Source organism: Myotis nattereri, assembly GCF_964212035.1.
Source record: "Myotis nattereri genome assembly, chromosome: 12".
In the NCBI taxonomy this organism is placed as follows: domain Eukaryota; kingdom Metazoa; phylum Chordata; class Mammalia; order Chiroptera; family Vespertilionidae; genus Myotis; species Myotis nattereri.
In genome coordinates this window covers 49,682,189-49,704,090 of record NC_138087.1, presented here as the reverse complement: position 1 = coordinate 49,704,090, position 21,902 = coordinate 49,682,189, and the positions used below count along the sequence as shown (strand labels likewise).

The 21,902-nt window shown below is 37.2% G+C and overlaps 1 protein-coding gene across 4 annotated transcripts in view; it reads left to right on the top strand.

Moving 5' to 3' along the window:
* Positions 1 to 14,157, top strand: part of GKAP1 (G kinase anchoring protein 1) — a 67,411-nt gene extending 53,254 nt beyond the window's left edge. For 3 of the 4 annotated variants that reach the window (XM_081102910.1, XM_081102908.1, XM_081102911.1), the window contains 5 exons: positions 3,794 to 3,895; positions 7,090 to 7,153; positions 10,482 to 10,552; positions 11,356 to 11,433; positions 13,833 to 14,157. In XM_081102910.1, coding sequence (XP_080959036.1) covers positions 3,794 to 3,895; positions 7,090 to 7,153; positions 10,482 to 10,552; positions 11,356 to 11,433; positions 13,833 to 13,880 — 363 coding nt within the window. In that variant the 3' untranslated portion in view covers positions 13,881 to 14,157. Of the gene's footprint in view, positions 1 to 3,793; positions 3,896 to 7,089; positions 7,154 to 10,481; positions 10,553 to 11,355; positions 12,421 to 13,832 lie in introns of those variants that run through there. The other variant, XM_081102909.1, reaches the window with a different exon arrangement.
* Positions 14,158 to 21,902: the final 7,745 nt, after the last annotated feature.

The window sequence follows — 21,902 nt, the reverse complement described above, 5'->3', positions numbered from 1 at the left end:
CCTTACCAGTATACTCACTATGTGCAAACTCAGGCTCATCATTCTGTCTCCAAACCAAGTGTTTGGCTTGACTTTCATCATTTTTGTTTTTGGTTTTATCATTTGATCTAGTTACCCAGGCTCTAAAAACTTCCTTTTTCACTTTTCTGTTTTTCAAGACTTGGGAGTTTTAATCCTTGAAATCTCTTTCAAATCTATCTTCTTTTCCATGTCCTTAAACTTCACTGTTTGTTGAATCAAGTACAGCAGGTCCTTGAATAACATGGTTTTGTTCATTTTAACAGTGACATGATGCCATAGGAACTTAATTGGTTTTGTTGTATGTCATTTTGAAACTTGCAGAACCTATCCATGACCTTAAGTGAGGACTTACAGTGTCCTTGACCTGACATTTTAAGTCCTCAGGTGTGCTTTCCTAACCGAGTCTCAACTCATTTAACAGGTTTTGAAATCAGTTTTAGTAGATTGCTGCCAGCATTTGCAAAAACAAAAAAATGTCAGAGTTTGTCTATTCATATTTTATGAAATTTGTTTCTGTGTATATTTTGTTTTGGCCTTTATTTTCTGTGGATATATACTTTTTCCTCCCAGTAATGTAGAAACTGTTATATGGACTACTTTTTAGTTAAATGCAGATGGTGAGCATTTCAGGTCATCTATACTAATAAAAGGGTAATATGCTAATCAGATCGGACATCTTCCAGACAAAACCACAGTGGCGGGGGCCGAGGCAGAGGTGGTTAGGGGCGATCAAGCCTGCAGGGGAGAGCAGGGAAATCAGGCTGGCAGGGGAGAGCAGTTAGGGGCCGATCAGGCTGGCAGGGGAGCAGTTAGGGGCATTAGGCAGGCAGGCAGGCAGAGTGGTTAGGGGCGATCAGGAAGGCAGGCAGGTGAGCAGTTAGGAGCCAGTGGTACTGGATTGGAGAGGGTGCAGACTGGGCTGAGGGAACCCCCCACCCCCCAGTGCACGAATTTCGTGCACCAGGCCTCTAGTTAAGTAATAATCCTTGAACATGAAATAGTTGAATTTTTAATAACTGAGTTGTTTTCAGTTACCCACACAGAGGAAAAAATATTTTAATGTGCCAGTTTGATATAATATTTCTTGCTTATTATTGAGATTATACATTTCTTCATGTTTTTTGCTCATATGCCTGTCATATGGATTGTGACTTATTATATCCAGATAATCATTTATCTGTTGATTTTATTACAGTATTTTTAGAAAAATTTTTCAGCAAGTTAAATCTATTAATCTTTTCAGCTTTCTCCCTTTGGTATGTTCAGAAGGGCTTTCCTATTAAAAAATGATATATAAACATTTTCATCTAGATACCATTTTAATACATGGTTTAATTTTTCAAAATCAAAATAGTATTTTATGTTGTTAAATAATTATATACTCAGTATAAGACAATTTTGATAAAGTAATTTTTAAATGAAGTGAAAATACTAGTATTTCATAATGTCCTAAGAGAGTTATTAAACTTTTCTTTTATGTCCTCCCTGCATTTTTCTTTGCATGTAGCATTACAATTTGGGATCATGTTAATGTATTTTATAGTGTATATTATTATTTTTAGTGATTTCAAGAGTGTCACAGTTTAATAAATTTACCATATATTTAGCCTATATTCTATAGTTCAGCATTTAAATTGATGTCCAATTTTTTGTTGTGATAAATCACAGTGAACACTGATAGATACACTTTCCCTCACTTCTAAGTGAGATTTCTGGGCCTAATAGTATGTATATTTCTAATTTTGATCCACCCACCTTGTTCCTTAAACTAGAAACTCAAAGTGTCCATCTTTCTCAACTGCCACATTCAACCTCTCATCAAATGCTCTTGATTACACTTTTAAATAATTTCTTACATAATATACTTCTTTCCATTTAAACTGCTTCCACCCTAATCAAAGGTATAATCTTCTCTGACCTGTACTTGCAGTAGCAGTTAAAGGTCTTTCCACCTATCCTACCTGACTCTAATCCATTTCCCACTGTCATTCTTTAAAAATATAATCTAACATAAATCTTAATAGTCCTGCTCAAAATCCTTCACTGCTATTTTACTCAGAATGTGCAGGCCATTCTTGTTGCCTACAAGGCCCTCCAAGATCAAGCCTCTACCTGTTTTTCCAAAATCATCTTGTACTGTCTTCTCCCTCACTGAGCTCCAAGCCACTGGCCTTTCTGTTCTTCAAATTCTTGGCTCTTTCCTATCTTAGGGCTTTTAAAGATGCTGTTCTTCCTACCTGGAAATCTCTTACCTCCACTTTTTATTTTATTTATCAAGCCTCACCTAAGGATATATTTATTGATTTTAGAGGGAGAGGAAAGGGGGAGGGGAGAGAACGAGAGAGAAGAGAGGAGAGAAGAAGAGAAGAGAAGAGAAGAGAAGAGAAGAGAAGAGAAGAGAAGAGAAGAGAAGAGGACACGCATTGATGTGAGAGAGAAACATCAGTTGGTTGCCTCCCATATGCACCCTGACCAGGGATCGAAACCTGCAACAAGATATGTGTCCTGACCAGGAATTGAACTTGCAACCTTTTGGTGTACAGGAAACACTCCAACCAACTGAGCCACCTGGCCAGGGCTTCTATTATTTCTTTTTTACATCTGCCTCCTGCAACAGACAATCCCATCAGGGCGATAATCTTTTCAGTTCTGTTCACTGTTGCATACCCAGCATCTAGTAGCAGTTAGGTGCTTAGTGAGTATTTTTAGAATAAGTTAATGTTTCCACATAGTCATTAGATAAATAGAACCAATTTATACTGTTATCAAAAATATAACTTTGGATTTTTTTTTTTTGCATTTGAGTTTGTTTATTTCGTTATATGGTACAAGATGAAGGGACTTAACTTGTTTTCCCAGTTAGCCATTTGTCTTGTAATCTATTCTGTGCTTCAGCCTTTTTTCAGTTTTTAAAAATACTATATTTATATTATAATAAATTCTTAGGTTTTAAATCTCTTTCTGGACTTTATTTTCTGTTGCAGTGCTCTGTCAACCTAGGTGCCATGACTATGCTACTTTAGTTATTTTTGCTGTACTGTATACAATAATTTGTTAGGCATATTCCTCTTCATTGCAGCAACTTTGTTTCTATCCTGTATTCTCCCAGAAGAAGTTTTGACTGTCTTGCTAAGTTCCAAAGTACAAAATCGCATTGGGATTTCAATAGAAATTGTATTGAATTTACAAAGTAATATATTTAGTAATATTTAGTCTTCCTATCTATTGACATACTTTGTTCTATGTCCTTTCAATATTTTGTAATTTTCTTAATGGATCCTGAAAATTTCTGAATTTTATTCTTGGGGATATTTTTTATTGCTATTGGGAGAAAATGGTTTTTCTAGTTATATCTTCTACCTGCTAATTGCTGATACAGAGCAAAGCTATTTATTTTTTTGTTTTGTTATTTTGTGTTTTTTCTCATAAGTTTTCAATTCTTTTGGGTCTTAATGATAGACTAATAATTCATTACAGAGCATTTTTAGTATGTTTATTCATAAATACATCATTTCAAAGCCTTGATATTATTATAAGGTATGTGTGCAGTTTGAGATTAATCCTAAATATCTTATTTGCTTGCATTGTATATAATTAGAATTACATCATTGAATAGAAATGGAAATACAGTCAACAATTGAAGGTTGCTGTGGAAAATGAATTAAAATAGAGAAAATTGGGACATTTTTCTCTTAAACTTTTCACAAAGGAATATTGTAAACCAGAATCAGCAGGCTATCTTAGTTCTAAAATAGAGTTTTTCTCTCTTCAGGAAGTAGTTTTGAAAGATGGAAGAATTGAAAGACTAAAGTTGGAACTTGAAAGGAAAGATGCTGAAATCCAGAAGCTGAACAATGTAATCACTCAATGGGAGGTTTGTGTTTATTTACTGTTGTATACTAGTAATCTGCACATTTTCTGTTTTTCTTATATATAAATATGTTTAATGTTGGATTAATAGAATGTTTCTGCTGTTTTGGTTTTTAAATGTTATAAAATTGGAATAATAATATTTTATGGTAAAATATATATAATATTAAATTAGCCATTTAAACCATTTTTAACTCTACAATTCAGTGGCATTAAGTACTTCATAATGTATAGTTATCACCAGTGTTTCCACAACTTTTTCATTATTCCAAACAAACTCTGTACCCATTAAACAGCTCCCTGTTTTCTCTTTCCCTACAGCCTGTGGTAACATGTAGTCTCTATGATTTTGCTTCTTCCAGGTACTTCATATAAGTGGAACCATACAATATTTGTTCTAGTGTGTCTGGCTTATTTCACTTAGCATAGTGTTTCCAAGGTTCATCCATGTCTTAGCATGTGTCAGAATTTCATTCTTTTTTATGACTGAAAAATATTCCAGTATATGTATGTACCACATTTTGTTTATTCATCTGTTGATAAACACTAGCATTGTTTCCACCTTTTGGTTGTGAATAACGCTGCAATGAACATTGGTGTATGAGTACTTGAGTCTCTGCTTTTAAATCCTTTGGTTATATAGCTAAGAGTGGAATTGCTGAGTCAAAAATAATTCTACATTAACTTTTTGAGGTACCAGCAAACTGTTTTCTGTAACAGCTCTACCATTTTGCCTCCTCATCAGTGATCCATAGGGTTCCAGTTTCTCCACATGCTCACTTACACTTGTTATTTATACAATTTATTTTTTAACTATAAACCTACATATTAACCTTCCTTCCTTTCTTCCTTATTAGGCTTTAAAAAATATCTTTATTCATTTCAAGTGTCTTTCTGGGCCCTGCATATGTAATAGTGAAAAAAAAAAGATAAGTCAAGTTCCAGCGTTTGATGGTATTTAACATTTCCTTTCCTTCTCTACTCATGCCTTTAGTAATAATCCCTGCCCATTTCCCTTAGCTTTTCCTTTGTCATTTATATTTTTCTTTGCTTTTTTTGAGCATATACCATATCCCAGACACAAAATACAAGGATGAGTTAGCAAGAAGCTCATAGACTAATGTGGAAGATAAATATGTAAATAATTGCAGTATGGGCTTTATAATTGAGATTTGATTGAGTGCTCCAGAAGCACAGAAACAGGAATGAATTAGTTGTTGCTATTGAAAATTGGTAAGGATTTTACAGAAAAGATGGTGTTTCCAGGTAGAGAGAACAGCATATACAAAGGCATGGGACTGGTAGGAATACATTGTTGCTGACATTTAGAGAACTGGGAAGTTGTAGAATGTGAAATTGGAGATGTTAGTTGGAATCAGATTTTAAGTGACATGAAAATTGTTTTGTGGAATGGTAATGCACATAGCTGAGGGCCTGGAGTGAATATAGTCTGATAAAACAATGAACAGGTATTGAGTGTAAGAGCAAGAGCACATTTTGAACTAGTTTATTAGGCAGTGGGAATAATAGATCCTATTTTGAACATAAGTTTGAAATAGCTATAGATTCAGGCATAGATGTTGAGGATGCAGTACAGTACAGTAGAGTCACAACATACCGTATATGCATTAACACTAAGTGCTCTCTTTTTCATGAAATTAAGATACCAATAAGAGCATTAAGTATTTCATTTGTGTTCTTTATTATAAATTGCCACTAGTATTTTTATACATGTATGTTTTTATACATAGATTTACTATTTAGGATTGTATGTGTTATATGTTATTTTAATGGGCAATATAAAGAATTTCCATGGGTAATGTTGCTCATTTGCAATTTTTGCTGTATGTGCTAATTTTAGACCCTAAGGCTAGTATAAGAGGTGATTCCATGTACACTGATCTGGACCTTAGACAAAAGGTTTGAGCTAGAGATAATTTGGTGAGATAGTAACACTGATTGAAGCCCTAAGAATTAGGATTTCATAAGATAGTTTCATATTCACAGTAGATATATATATTTCTATATTCATAGTGAATATAGTTATAGTTGAATGTATAAGGTTTTTTCCTTCATATTTTTGTTTCCGTCTGACTTATCTTTCTTGTTCGTTTCTAAGCAGCTCAGAAGTCCTGTTCACTGTATATTTACTTTGGTCCTTCCTTCTGTTCATTGTATTCAGTATTACTCGGTTACATTACTGATTTATCACCAGCAATTTACTGGGCAGAGTATTTAGTAAAAGCCATATTTATTGGACTTGATTTAAAATACATTAAATTTCTCTTACAAGAAAGACTTGAATTTGGTAACTTCTGTATATATCTGTGTACATGATAAGAGAAGAAATGACAAGTTTTTTATACTGATATGTTCCTGATTTGTTTTTTTCTATATTGTATTAAATGTATTTTTTCTAATGTATTAAGTATTTATAAGTAATTCAGAGTGGGTTATACGTTGAATAAAGGTGGTGTTGCGGGAAAATTCTCCAGAATATGGAGGTTAACATGGAAACACAGTTCTTATTCATAAATGTATAGTTGTATCACCTATGTAGTATGAGAAGAAGCTAAGACATTGGAGAAAAAAATTGAAAAAGAATTAGAAGATATCTCAATAAATTACTAATTCATGTCTGCCAAAAATTACTTTACCAATAGTTATTGAAATAACAAGAGATTAGTAAATTTAGTCTTAACTGAGAAGACACAACTGTGCTGTGCAATTCAGTAACCACTACATGTGTATACCTAAATTTAATAAAATTAAAACTTTAAATAAAGGTAAAACTGTATTTTCCAAAGTCAAACTAGGTCTATTTTCAGTAGTTAATAGTCACATATTGGACAGTGGCAGATATAACACAGATACAGAAAGTTCTAGTATGCTACTGGATATTCCTGGTATAGAGCCATGAATCATTTTTCTTCTAATTATTTTGAAATATTAAGGGTTTTATTTGAAGAAGAAAAGAGAAAGTCCTCAGAAAAATTTAATATTATCCTGCTTTCTCCATTTTTATCTCTTTCAGTCACGAGGGATACAATTTAAATAGTAGACAGTTCTGAATACATTTTTCTTCATCCTTTTTCTGTTAAAAGTAACTATGTCTTCAAGAACTCATAGACCACATATTGATAGTAAACCATGAATTTATCATTTACTTTAAAAATCTTTTTTTTCTTTAACTATCAGGCAAAGTATAAAGAAGTAAAGGCAAGAAATGCACAGTTATTGAAAATGCTTCAGGAAGGTGAAAGTAAGTGATTTTTGTGGTTTTAGAATTAAAATTTAATCTTAAAAAATATTTGAAGAGAATTTTTTCAAGATACGTGATTTATTAACTCAACAAAATAAAAAGGTTTCCCAGAGTGATACAAAATGGATTGTTGCTGATAATTTTGTTATTACAAGTCACTGTTATAGCACATTAGGTATTATACAAATTTATAATTATTCACATAAGAGAAATCTTGAAATTTCAATTCTTATGAATTGTTAGACTACATTTAGCAGGAAAACAAGAATAACATTTGCTTAAGATTCTGCTTTTTAATTATTAGAGGAGAAGACCTATCATCATTTTAGGTTTTCCTTCCCCTCCCCACCCCCCCACTCTTCATACTTTTGCTGCCACTCTAAACTTTCAGCAATAGAAGCAGGAAGCCAAGGAAGTCAACCAAAACTGACTAGAGATAAGATTAGTAAGGTTGATATTATATGTGAATCCCCACAAATCAGTTGCTTTCCTGATTATATTTACCTAGTGACACTTACCTTGAAAGTTCTATGAAAAGTTTCCATTCATGACAGAAAAGAAAATGTGTATTAACTTTTAATATAAAGTTTACGCAAAGAAAATTATTAACCATAAAAGACATAGAGAAAGACATGAATACATGAGAAAATCTTCTTTTGAATGGACAAAATTGTCTAAATAAATTTTCCCTGTTAATAAGTATTAATGAAATGCCAAATATAGATCCTGAGAGTATTGTATAGCACTTAAGAAAATGTGAAACTCACCTTGAAGAATAAGTGAACAAGACCGGAAGATTGTTTCAAATATGAAGATACAGGGAGTAGAATTGTCCAACCAAAATTTAAACTATATTATTAAATAACAGTTATGAAACCAATATGATTAAAAACCAGAAATCTTGTCCAGTTGAACAGAATATATAGTCTTGAAGTAGATTCAGGCTTTTGATAACCCTTTAATTATTTTATAATATAACTATACTTTAACTATTATACAACTTAACTATGATGAAATAGAAATTAAAGAATAATGGGGAAAGGCATTATTTGGACAGTTAGAAACCATCATCTTAAGATTCATTTAATGCATAAAATTATGAAAATAAATAATTGGTTTATAAGGTACGTTTCTAATTGAATAAATTAAAGGTATTATTGGATATATGATTTAAAAAAATATATTTTATTGATTTTTACAGAGAGGAAGGGAGAGGGATAGAGAGTTAGAAACATCGATGAGAGAGAAACATTGATCAGCTGCCTCCTGCACACTCCCCACTGGGGATATGCCCGCAACCAAGGTACATGCCCTTGACCAGAATCGAACCTGGGACCCTTGAGTCCGCAGGCCGACGCTCTGTCCGCTGAGCCAAACCGGTTAGGGAAAGGATATATGATTTTTAAATATGTAAAAGAAATATTTCTTGCTTAAAGAAATGTAAAAAGTGAGAATATTAATTGATAAAAGCTTATTCTCAATAATGGATTAAAAATGGCTACCAGTAAATAAAATTTGTGTCCATACTCCATACTGTAAATAATCCAACTAGAAGAATTTGATATAGGATCATTACATAAAAAATACAGTACATTAGAGTACATGTACTCTGTCATTTATAATATAAATGTAAATACAGTCAATTCTGTTATAATGCAACACGTGTTCCTTAAATTCACCAATATTTGCAAAATCACACAGTTAAAACCATAAGGCCTATGGAGGAGATAGGCTTAGAAGCATACAACACTCAAAAACTTAATCAGTGATACATTAAAAAAATATGGGGATCTGCCTAGCCAGTGTGGTTCAGTGGTTGTGCACTGACCTATGAACCAGGAGGTCATGGTTTGATTCCCGGTCAGGGCATGTGCCCAGGTTAGGGGATCAATCCCCAGTGTGGGGTGTGCAGGAGGCAGTCTATCAGTGATACTCTTTTATCATTGATGTTTCTACCTATTTTTCTCCCTCTCCCTGCTTCTCTGAAATAAAAAATATATATATTTTAAAACATTTAAAACAAGATGGGAATCTAATAAAAACAGTATAACAGTTTTATACATGTTAAAAATGGTTAAACACAACCTAGTTTGCTTGTAGAAGTAGGCTTCAGAGAGTTATAACTTGTGTGTTACTGTTAAGTTATGGAAGACTTGAAAATCGGTGAACTGAACTGAGATAGGTGGTAGATTATTTCGATTGTGTGCATGGGTGCAGTTTTCTATGTTCACACAATTGAGCTTAAGCAAATACAAAATTCCTGTTGTGTTCAAATTGTTCCTAATATATCAGTGTCATTGAAACAAGCATTATAGGAGAAGAGACTGTAATTAAAGTATTACATAATTATTAAAAAGTCACTAGTTCTTAGTTGTGTGTGTGTTTAATTATGAAGATGGAGGAGTAGAAAGTGTAATTCATAAAAGTTCCCAAGTTGATTCTTGAAAGACTGATACATTTCTAGATACGTTACACACCTTATTGCATATCATATTAAACTTGAAAAATAAATTTGATTTACAGTATTATATTGTAGAGTTGTAGTGATATTGGTACTCAAAAAAACTTAAACATTTCTTTTCTTACAAATTTTATTATAGTTTTACCTCTTTAACCTCTCTTGTTTTTATTTTCCTTAGCTTGTTTTTAAAGTTGAGGAGTTAGCTTTTTATTCTGTAGCCATTATACCATGGGGTTTATTGGCCATGTGGAGATTTTTAATGCTTAAAGGAAACTAAGGGGCTAAAATATAGATCTCTTACTTCCCCAAAGAGGGGAAAAAACCTCTAGACAAACGAATAGTTCTGAGAGACCACAGATGTTATATGATCAGATATGATCATATGAGCTATGTTTATTTGACAGTGCTTTATAGGTATGAAACATGAGATATAAATAATTTCTGTGGGCGTATATGGTCACCCTGACAATTTAAGAAAACGAAATAGAAATGTTCTATATTTTTTTAATCTTAAAGATTAATCAAAAAAAGATTAGTCAAGGTGTTTAAAGTTTTCTCTCTGTGAAATTTATTTTCTTGTGTATTTGTCCCCTTTACTGTAGATGGATAAACTTACTCTTTCATCATATCTGTACAATTAATTTTCAGCGCTACAGAAAATTTAAAATTTCCAAGAATATGATATTATCAGAATTTCCCAATGAAAACTAAGAACTATATAGGATCAAGGAATACATTCATTAAGTAGGAGGACAATTAATCTTTGCCTGACTGCATTGCTATTTTGGGTCACTAAAGTACTGTAAAAGCATTGGAGTGATTGACAAAATTAATTATACTACTCTCCCCACCCCTTTTTTTTGTCAGTGAAAGATAAAGCAGAAATACTTCTGCAAGTTGATGAATCACAAAGTATCAAGAATGAACTGACTATACAGGTAAGGAAAACTGTATATAAGACTGATATTCTTAGGCTGTTCCTTAGTCTTGAATTGTGAAACTTGACTAAACAAAAATATAGTCCATCAACACTGCAAGAAAGTGATATAAATTGGTGAACACACAATACAGTATACAGGTGATGTATTAGGAATTGTACACCTGAAGCCTATATAATTTTATTTAAAGTGTCATCCTAATAAATTGAATAAAAAAGAAAGTGATATAAATTATTACTATGTATTAGCAAATGTGAATGAAGGTTCTATTTACTGTTTAAGGGAGGTAGCTATGTCCTGAAGAATAGGTGAAGATAAGGTTGTATTTTAGTTGATGTGGACTATGAATATAGAGATAGAAAGGGCAGATAGAACTTATCCTACCCTTGGGCTTGATTTTCTGCCCTGCCCATTCTTAATCCATGGTCTTAGAACAGTGAGCTTGTCCTATGTGTATCTCTAATATATAGCTAAGTAAAGTGCCTAATTGAAATTGGGGTGGTGAGCAAGGGTTCTCTTCTGATGCTCAATTTATCCAGTAGTCAGAAATTATCATTGTGAATAAGTGTTAAGAATTAAGGTTATTATATATCTGATGCCAGATGGCAGGTACTGGAAATATTGAGGGCAACACTTTGTAAAGTATATGATTGTCTAACCATTATGCTTTACACATCTGAAAAGAATACGAAATTATTTTGAATGTAAAAAAAATACACAAAGCTAAAAATAAAAATGAATTAAGAGTATTTGCCTAAAAACACAAAAAATGTCTTTTTAAAAAATTGAATATTTGGTTATAGGTGACTTCACTTCATGCTGCGTTAGAACAAGAAAGATCTAAAGTGAAAGTATTACAAGCAGAATTAGCCAAATATCAGGTATGCTTTTATAATTCTGAAAGTGTTTTCATCACAAATAATACATTTGAAATAGATACTGTTTGAGAATAAGTGGACTATTTTTTTCTTAGGCCAAAATTTATTCACCAGAAATATTAACAGTTTTATATAATTTACATTTTAGAAAATGTTAAGGTTTTTCTAGATACTGATATTTGCAGCATAACTAAAGTATTTCAGAAAAAATTCTTGGTACTACATAAATGATGCAGCATACATGCCATTGACTTATATCAAAGGAAAGCACATAATGACATTTGCCCCATTATATAATGTTTAATCATTTGTGTACAGCAGTATCTTTTAGATGTGTTTACTGTAAAGGTATATTTATAAATTAATAAATATGTGGAGTGATACTTTGAGATTGTGTGACGAGATCCTTTTTACCCAATGGTTTAGCATCCATTGATATTTGTAGCAAAATAGTGATTATTTTAATTCTGTAAGTTCTTCTGCACTCACAAACTGGCATTCAGCATTTTATTTAGTGTGAAGTAGTAAAAAATGTTAATGGTTTGTTTTAGTATATGTGTATCTGTATGTATATATAAACACATATATTTATTTATATGTATGTGTGTGTGTCTAAGTCATGATATAAAAAATTAATGTGAGGTCATAGTAAAAAAAAAAAAAGGAAAGCCATTGATGGCCTAGAGAACTAAAAGTTATTTAGCCCCAGCTTTGACATCTTATTAGTCTGGGAATGAGAATTTGCCTGGGAGGCTTTGAAAATGATTCTCAAATATTTTGCGTGTTTAAAAAGAGATCTTGCCCTGACCAGTTTGGCTCAGTGGATAGAGTGTCGGCCTGTGGACTGAAAGGTCCCAGATTCGATTCCAGTCAAGGGCATGTACCTTGGTTGCGGGCACATCCCCAATGGGGGGTGTGCAGGAGGCAGCTGATCGATGTTTCTCTCTCATCGATGTTTCTAACTCTCTATCCCTCTCCCTTCATCTCTGTAAAAAAAATCAATAAAAATATATTTAAAAAAATATTTAACAACAACAACAAAAAGAAATCTTGTTGAGAAACAAGGTAAGAGTTTTAAGCTGTATAACGTTGATACCTATGTGAAGTTGGGATCTACTTTATAGAAACACTTTTGAAAAATTTATTTTTACTTTTCTGTAAACAAGAAATAAATTTTGTTTTTAAGATGAGATTACACATTTCAGGTCCCAGATAACCTCTTTATACTTACTTTCTCTGAATGAATCCTTGGAAAACTTTTATTTGATCAGGAATGAATAACAGCATTTTTACCCTTGATTTTTTTTTTTTAAATGAAGGTTGATATAGAAATGTTTTTGATCACCAAGAGAAAAGTTATAGGCAGTGAAGAGATGAGAAAAATACAGAGAAGCTGCCACCATTATTAAATAGGCCTGGGTTTCATGTGCCCCTAACATAATCACCATTTTAAGAAATGCACTTTTCACAGACAAGTAGTTCCCAGACTTAACTGATCATCAGAATCACTTGAGAGCTTTTTGAATTACAGATAGTTTGGCCCAGTCCTGGTAATAGTGAATAAATAGGTCTGGGACAAAGTTTAGACATCAGAATTTGATAAATATTACTACTCACGTGGTTCTAATCAATTAACTTGGATACACTGCCATAGTTTATAAAAGATGGAGAGAAAAAAATTATAAAATTGTAAGGCAAATACATCAAATCATTTTTGGGGTTAAAATGAAGAGGGGTAGGTAGAGTAGTTATGGGTGATTTTAATTTTCTTCTTTGTACGTTTGTACTTTCCATATTTCTACAATTAGTATTTACTTTTAATAAAGTAGAAAATGTTATGTTAATTCGTGTAAAATGCTTCTTGTCTTTTAAGCTGCCTTTCTCTTTCCTTGGCCCTAGTCAAATTGGAGCAGATTAAATACAGATGTATATATATGTCACTGAGCAATATGAAAAGTATAATCTACTTTTCAAACCAGTGATGAACAAAATCATACTTCTAATGCTGTTGTCTGGTAAGAAGACTAGACAAAACTTGCATTAGAAATTGAATTACCCAAAAGGGATCATATGGAATAAATTGTGTTAGTATTGATTAAAATTTTTATTTAAAAAAAAAAAAAAGCTGGGACAGTCTAAAAGAGCTCTAAAAAAAGTAACATAGTTGGTAAACTTACTAAATCTAGACTAGTTCAAAGAGGGGTAACTTTTCTACAACTACTTTAACCATTTGTAAAAATAACTCTATAAAATAATTTAGTAGTATGCATATTCAAATACGCAACAAACTCAGAAAATGCTTCCTTCTCATACTCAAAATGCCTTTGGTTTCATATATTCTTAAGATGAAAATGGCCCCAAAATGGTATTTTCTAAATAATTTGCCCTATTTTTCTTTACAGGGTGGCAGAAAAGGGAAAAGAAACTCTGAATTCGACCAGTGTAGGTGATTCCATTAGCCTTTGAGGTCAACACAAAAATTAAAACTTTCAGGGTTTTGCAAAATGTATATATTTAATGCTGTGCAACTGCTAAGCTATGCAGTTTTTGTTGAAATATGTAAAACAATTAGCTTACTAACAGTCTATAATTTTTTGTCCTTTTGGCTTAAAGTGAAAAGAAGAAAAACAGAATTCCAGCAGAACACAATGATTATTGTTTACTATCCATACTTCTTATCACTTTAGTTTTTCATCAGTCAATAAAATTAATTTACTCTTCCATTAATATGTTTGATGTTTTAAGTTTCAGAAACAGTGTGAACATATTATTTTTGCTTTTTGGGGTTAAAATGAAGAGGGGTAGGTAGAGTAGTTATGGGTGATTTTAGTTGTTAGTTGGATTGTTAAGTTCAGTGAATATTACTCAGCAGTTTCTGCATGCTAAACCTATGGGACATACAAGATGAGTGAAAAATGGTTGATATAATAGGTTTACTGCCTACTATAAACGATTGGGGTTCCCTAAGCTCAGAACTCCTCTCTTATAACAGAGCTCACTACATGTACAGATGACACTGGTCCTCTTGGCATTGCTTTTTGGGAACTGGGCCTTGGGGAAATGGGCCTGACAATGCTGACACTCTTCTATTGATGTAAGTAACAGTCCTTTGTCCTTGACCTAGGAGACTGGTGTCTTCTCTGTTCACATCCACAAAATGTGTCCAAGTTAACTTAGCTTACAAGAAGGGCAAGTAGAGGCTGTTTCTAGATCAGCCTCAGGTTCATGCCAAAGTAACAACTAATGCTAAGTTTTGCCTTCTGTCAGACAGTAGTGACAGAAACATGCATTACATTAAACATGAAAGGGAAATTCCCAACTGCTATGGGCAGAAACCAGGCAGATTTTTAGAATCTTGCCTGGAAGGCTTGGGAGATGAAGGAATGAGCATGTAAGCATCCTATCTAATAATAGACAAACATGGTAATTGACCATACCTTCGCTACGCCTCCCATTGGCTAATCAGTGTGATATGCAAATTAACTGCCAACAAAGATGGCGGCTAATTTGCATACTGCAGGCAGGGCGGGACAGCGCGAGAGCTGCCATCCAGGCCCCCATGTGTGACCACAGAAGCTGCCCGCCTGCCGCCCGTCGGGCCAGAGGCTGGCTCCAGAAGCCCCAGAAGCCAGTGATCGGGGAGAAATGGGGGTCCCCTGCCCAGGCCTGACACCTGGCAGAGGTGTCAGGCCTGGGAAAGGGGCCAAACTAGCGATCAGAGGGTGATGGAGGTGTCAGGCCTGGGCGGGGGGCGGAGCCTGCAATCGGAGGGGTCTGGGGGTCCCCTGCCCAGGACTAACGCCTCTGGCCGAGGCATCAAGCCTGGGTGAGGGGCCGATGTGGTGATTGAAGGGTGATGGGGGTCAACACCTCTGGCTGAGGGAGATGGGGGGTCCCCTGCCCAGGCCTGACACCTCTGGCGGAGGCATCAGGCCTGGGCAAGGGGCTGATCCGGCGATCGGAGAGTGATAGGGGTCAACACCTCTGGCCAAGGGCGGAGCCGGTGATCAGGGGGATATGGGGGTCTCCTGCCCAGGCCTGAAGCCTGGGCCAGAGGTGTCAGGCCTGGGCCGGGGGAGCCAAGCTGGCAATTGGTGTGAACTACGGAGGAAACACCTTTTCTGACCGCTCATTGGCTAAGCTCCCTGTATGCCACTGGTAATATTCTTAGTAACTTGGATAATAAGAATCCAAAAAGGTGATCTAGGGTTTTTCACCACACTCCTGGTGAAAAAAAGGAAGGTCCGCTGCTGGAGGGCTAAGAAATGTCATATCCTGCCCTAGCCAGTTTGGCTCAGTGGATAATGCCTTGGCCTGCCGATGGCAGGGTCTGGGTTCAACTCTGACCAAGGTCATGTGCCTAGGTTGCAGGCTCCTCCCTGGCCGGGGCCCAAGTCAGGGCTCATGCAGGAGGCAACCAATCAAAGTGTTCCTCTCACTTTGATGTTTGTCTTTCCCTTTCTCTTCCACATTCTCTAAAAATCAATGGAAACATATCCTCAGGTGAGGATAAAAATAAATAAATAAATTATTATTATATGAAAGACACATCTTGAAAATGCCTAAAGAAAGTTGTCATTTTTTCATGGTGAAGGGACTGGAGTCCGTGTTGATGAAAAAACCTTGCTGGCTGCCGTGATTGGTAGTGGCTGCAAGCAGCGGGGTGATGGGTCTGGTGCCTTCCCCTGATCAGCTCGGTCACCTCCCACAAAGGGAGGCCAGACTTCGGCTTAGGCCCTATCCCCAAGGGGAGCAGGGAGCGGGCCCAAGCCATCACTAGACATCCCCTGAGGGCTCCCAGTATGGGAGAGGGGGCAGGCTGGGCTGAGGGACACCCTCCCCCCCCCCAGTGCATGAATTTCGCACTCGGGCCCCTAGTTGTTAATAATGGCAACAGCTAGGCTGTCTGTCCTTCAGCTCAGCTCTTCCCTCAGTCTATCACATTAACCTTGGATGCATCCCAAGATGATCATAAAAGGTCTCAAGAGTTTTTGTGGTTTTTTTACAGTACAAACTGCTGTAAGGAGCTTTGGTCCTAAGACTTAGAGGGATTTTTCCAAGGCAGACTAATTCCTGCAGAAACCATAAATGAGGTATTTAGATTGCTATTAAGGCTCTTATTGCCCCAGGTTGGGTTTAACAATGCTAATTAGGTAACCCACTGAAGATTGAAAACCAGACCCAAAGAAATCTAGATAACTTATTGCAATGAGCCCTGCCTTCATGGAAAACTCCCCCTACCACTTACGTTGAATTTAAGAGATGTTATTTTGATAACGGGGCAGCACATGCCCAGATGAAGGTGATCTCCTCAAAGAAGGTCATCAACCAAAGGACAAACTCCAGCCACAGCTGGAAAATGTGGCTGTGGCTGCCACAGTTACATGGTCACTGCACTCTGGGCAGAATTAGAACTTTGCTACCTAATACAGCACTTTGGATGGGCTGGGAACATTGGAAGTTTGTTTGATGAAGCTGCAGTCAGCCACTGCAGTGCTTAAAACAGTCATTGCACTTTGCTTCTGGCACACATTCTCCTTCCTGCTGCTTGATCCCTCCCCTCCTCCTCTGCCCCAACTTCAGCTACTTTAAGGCAAAGATGATTAGGAGAGGGGCCAAGTCTTCCTGTCACCAAGGGGGACCAAAGGTCTGTTTGCTTGGCAAGTATTTGGGGGAACTTTGGGGTGGAGAGGAACTCAAACTTACATGGCTCTGCTGGATATAGGAGCCCATCACCATTCTCTCAGCCCCAAGGGGGAGCTGGCATCTAGAGAATGCAGCCAGTAGGGCTTAGGCAGGATTCACCTGGAGAAGGAATGCTAATGCGACCTGGGTGGGGTCCTCTAGGCCAATTCAATCATTATTTTAGGTCTGAATGTATAGTAGGAATTGATGTGTACCTCTGTTTCCTCATTCCTTAAATGCCAGAGGACATTCTCCTGATTGAGAAGAGTTGCAAGCAGAGAAGTGCTAGTGACTTTGAGGCTCCACAGTTTGAGCTAGAAATCTACAGGAATGATAATTTTGCCAATTGGTGTCTCTAGTAAGAGGAGGCAGCCTCCATCCTGAGGTGCCCCTTTGGGTTTCGAACTCAAAGCCTCCTTAGCACAGCTACACATACACCCCATTTGAAAAGCAGCTGTTAGTTGCCATGGCCGGGTAGCTCAGTTGGTTAGAGCATTGTCCCAATATGCCAAGAATGAGGGTTGGATCTCCAGTTGGGGCACATAAAAGAATCAACCAATGAATGCATAAATAAGTGGGACAGCAAATGGATGTTTCTTTCTCATAAATAAAACGTGTGTTTGGGGGGGGAAGCAAGCCTATTTCCCAAATATTCCATTTCTAAAAAAAAAAAACAAACCCCCAGCTATTTATTAGCTTTGCTATTGAGCTCTTGTTGAAACTGAATGCCTGACTGATAAGGGCTGTGTGACTCCGCCTAATACTGCCATTTGGGGGTGAGTCAACTTGGACAGAATGACTACCAAGGTAGGAAGGGCTAAATAAGCCTTGTTCAGCAAATGGAAGTGATATATTCAAGAATGCTGCCGAAACCGGCTTGGCTCAGTGGATAGAGCGTCGGCCTGCGGACTGGGAGGTCCCGGGTTCGATTCCGGTCAAGGGCATGTACCTGGGTTGTGAGCACATCCCCAGTGGGAGATGTGCAGGAGGCAGCTGATCGATGTTTCTCTCTCATCGATGTTTCTAACTATCTCTCTCCCTTCCTCTCTGTAAAAAATCAATAAAATATATTAAAAAAAAAAAAAAAAGAATGCTGCTGTTGTGGCCGAGGGTATCTTGGCTTTAAAGGAAAAGTGGCAGCTATACCCTGGAGAAACTTTATCACTGCCTTCTCTTCCCTCTGACTATGTGTGAAGTAAAGCTGCTGACTCAGTGGGGCTCTCAACTCAGGATTTCCCCTAAATGCCTGGACCTGATTCACTGATGGTTTAGCTACACTGAAACCTATCAGATCTATTGTGGCTGTTCAACTTTGGTGTTAACATGTAGAACCAACAGTGGACATGGTCACTATACTTTGTGCAGAATTAAAGGCCACTCTCATTTCTGGCCAATAGTCCTCTTGATGAACTTTGTTATGTTTGTACTAACTCTTGGGCTGTTGCCAATGGCCTAGCTCTTCGTTCTGCACTTGGGAAACTACAGACTGGCAGATTGAAACACATCCGCTTTGGGGACATGAAGTGTATAAACAAATCACAATTGCTGACCCAAACACTGGGGTCTCTCATGTAGATGTCATGATAGGGGCTATTCCGTTGAGAATGACTGGAGTCAAGTTGCTGACAGAGCTTTGTGCTGCCCTGATTGCCACCATTGCTGCTTCTGTCCATCATTGTACTGGGCATGGTCTACACCGTGTGTCATCATCATGGAGTGGGCGGAGTAAGGAATCTATGTTTCTGATGCAAAGGTTAACACTGATTGCAACTTGGACTCCTGACAAAAGATGACACATTTGTCTCACAGGGAATGAGGCCACACTGCACAAGTGTGGCTCCTGCCCACTGCTGGCATATTGATTACACTGGACTTTTGCCCATCTCAGGGTTATTGTGGTGCCTCACCATTGTTGACACTTTGTCACCTTTGGTATTACTGGTCTAGTCCAATCAACTGACTCTAGCCATACTCTTGTGTCCCTTAAAACTAATCTGTCATGTTTCTGGCTTTCTGGAACATTTGCAGTCTGACAAATGTACTTTTTATTGCAAAAGCCACTTTAACAATGGGCTAATGGCCAAGGTTCTCAGGACTTCTTGTGCTACCATCTACAGCCATCTCAAAAAACTCTCTCTTTATATCCCTCACCTGCTCCTAGTTCATACACTTTAATACTAGGTATTTTGGTCATTAAATGTGGCTGTCTCCAGAAAGAGATCATCTCCTCCTGGCCACTTCCCAGGTAATGATAAAAAGGGGGGTGGCAGGTGAGGGGGGGGGATATAAAATGATAGCGAAAATCCAGACTGCTACCCTGGGCATGATGCTTCTTTTTTCCTCTAATGACAATCACAGGTTGGCCTGATTGGTACATTATTTAAGCTTGCACTAGCCAGTTTGGCTCAGTGGATAGAGTGTCGGCTGTGGACTGAAGGGTCCCAGGTTCGATTCCAGTCAACAGCACATGCCCCGGGTGTGGGCTTGATCCCCTGTAGGGGGCATGTAGGAGGCAGCCGATCAATGATTCTCTCTAATCATTGATGTTTCTATCTATCCCTCTCCCTTCCTCTCTAAAATCAATAAAAATATATTTTAAAAAGATTTAAGCTTAATTCTTGTTTAGCTGCTTGGATTCTGTTGGACTGACATGGTCCTAGTGGGTAAGGATAATGATTGAGTACATGCTCCCTTAATCCCCTATAATGGCCTGTTGTGGTCCAAATGGGGGAAATAATGGCTCTCAATAAGTTGTCCTTATTGCTTTTGTGTCTCATCCTTATGGACAAAAGGTCTGGGTGTGAATCGGGGATGAATAGAAGAAGATGAAGTTATAGCTACTGGAATGGGACATACTGGGTTTTTTTGGTGGTAGAGGTAAGCTGTCTGGCACTAGGGTAAGGAATATCTTGGACCTCAGGGTGCCTGGGAAAAGGGAGACATCATGGTCTCCCATCTTCAGAGCTATCCCCAGACCTTTCCTCATGAAGGAAGACACTCAGGTAAGGTTCTCCTGAACTAGCAAACACTACATTTAACTGGCTCTGCTGTCCACCACATAGCTCTCTGATCACAGTTGATGGCCATTCTTGTATAATAATAAGCCAGTTCAAAGTGGCAGGGAGCCCTGGTAGGGTAGCTCGGTTGGTTAGAGCATCATCCTGGTATGTCAAAGTTGTGGGTTCCATTCCCAGTCAGGGCACCTGCAAGAATCAACCAATGAATGCATAAATAAGTGGAGCAACTACTTGGTGTTTCTCTTTTTCCCTCTCTAAAATCAAATTTTTTTAAAGTTAAAAAAATAGGGAATGTCCCATCTCTTGTACCTCCCCTGCAAAATATCTGTCAGCACCTTTCCCACTCCTACTCCTGTAGTCTTCACTAGTCATTCTGTGGAGTGGATGAATGCCACTCAGCTGGTGGCATGGACAAACAGGACAGTTTGGACTGCCTGCCTGTAGGCAGTCCTCCCATAAACAAAGACTGGACTTAATTATTCAAATGAACTAGGAAACCTAGGGCTTATCAACCAGCTAGGAGGCCACAATAGAGGCACTGTCATCTTGTGCCCCACAACTGATATAGGTCAGATTGGTTGGGGGAAGGGGGGCTTCAATAATTATAAACATTTTCTTTCCAGGTGCATCATGTGTGCCCCAGGACTGTACTTCTTAGGTGGATGTCACAAATAACCACAGTTCTCCTCCTCTTGAAAAAAACGAAACAAAACAGTGGCTTGCATCTTAGGGACTTCTTGTGCTACCGTCTACAGTCATCTCTTATTTCTGGCCAATAGCCCTCTTGATGAACTTTGTTATATTTGTACTATAAGTTTGTGATAAGAAACCTTCAAGTGTTTGAAGAAACAACATCAATAGATCACAGAGCCATCAGACCACATGTAGAACTATCTAATATGAGGCTGACCTTGGTTATTTAGAGAAGTTTCTCAGAGGGATAATTTACTTGTTTGTATGCAACCTGGGAGCGGGGGATTATTCCTGCAATGAGAACCATCCAGTTAGAAGAGGTAGAACAAAATTTGTCTTCAATTTAGCTGAAGAGATCAATGACATCACATTGGCCCTGGAAGGCACTCAAGTCAGCCTCAACTCACTGTTCAGGGTTATTATGATTGCTATAACTGCCCTAGATTTCCTCTGTGCAGGCCATGGCAAAGTATGTGTAATTGCTAATACATCCTTCTGTGCCTAGATTAATGCCTTGGGCCAAAGGGATAAGTCAATACAAAAACAATACCTAGGAAGCAGCCAAAGTAGACCCTGGTGGTTTATGGGACCTTGGGGAGCATGGTTATTAATATTTCAGGTTGGCCTCGTACTGCTATTGGAATTCTGTTGATACTAGCCTTATTAAGTGCTCTATGAGACAAATACATGTGCGTTGAATAAATTTGTCCTCTGAAATCATTAGACTTGGGAGTTTTACACAAGCAGGGAGTGAATGTTTTTTCCCTCTGAACCTATTACAAAGCAAGTTAGTACAGTGGGGCCTTGACTTACGAGTTTAATTCGTTCCGTGACAGAGCTCATAACTCAAATTACTCGTATGTCAAATCAAAAAGTCAATGAGTGAGACACGTGATGCTGGGCTGATGTGGCGTTCACTGTGATGTTCGCTGCGCCAACTAGCAGTGGGGTATCTGAAGCTGGCTCGTAACCCGAATTTTAGCTCGCAACTCAAAGCAAAAAATCGGCTGAGAGACGCTAGTATCTCGAAAAACTCGTTAGTCGGGACACTCGTAAGTCAAGGCCCCACTGTATTAC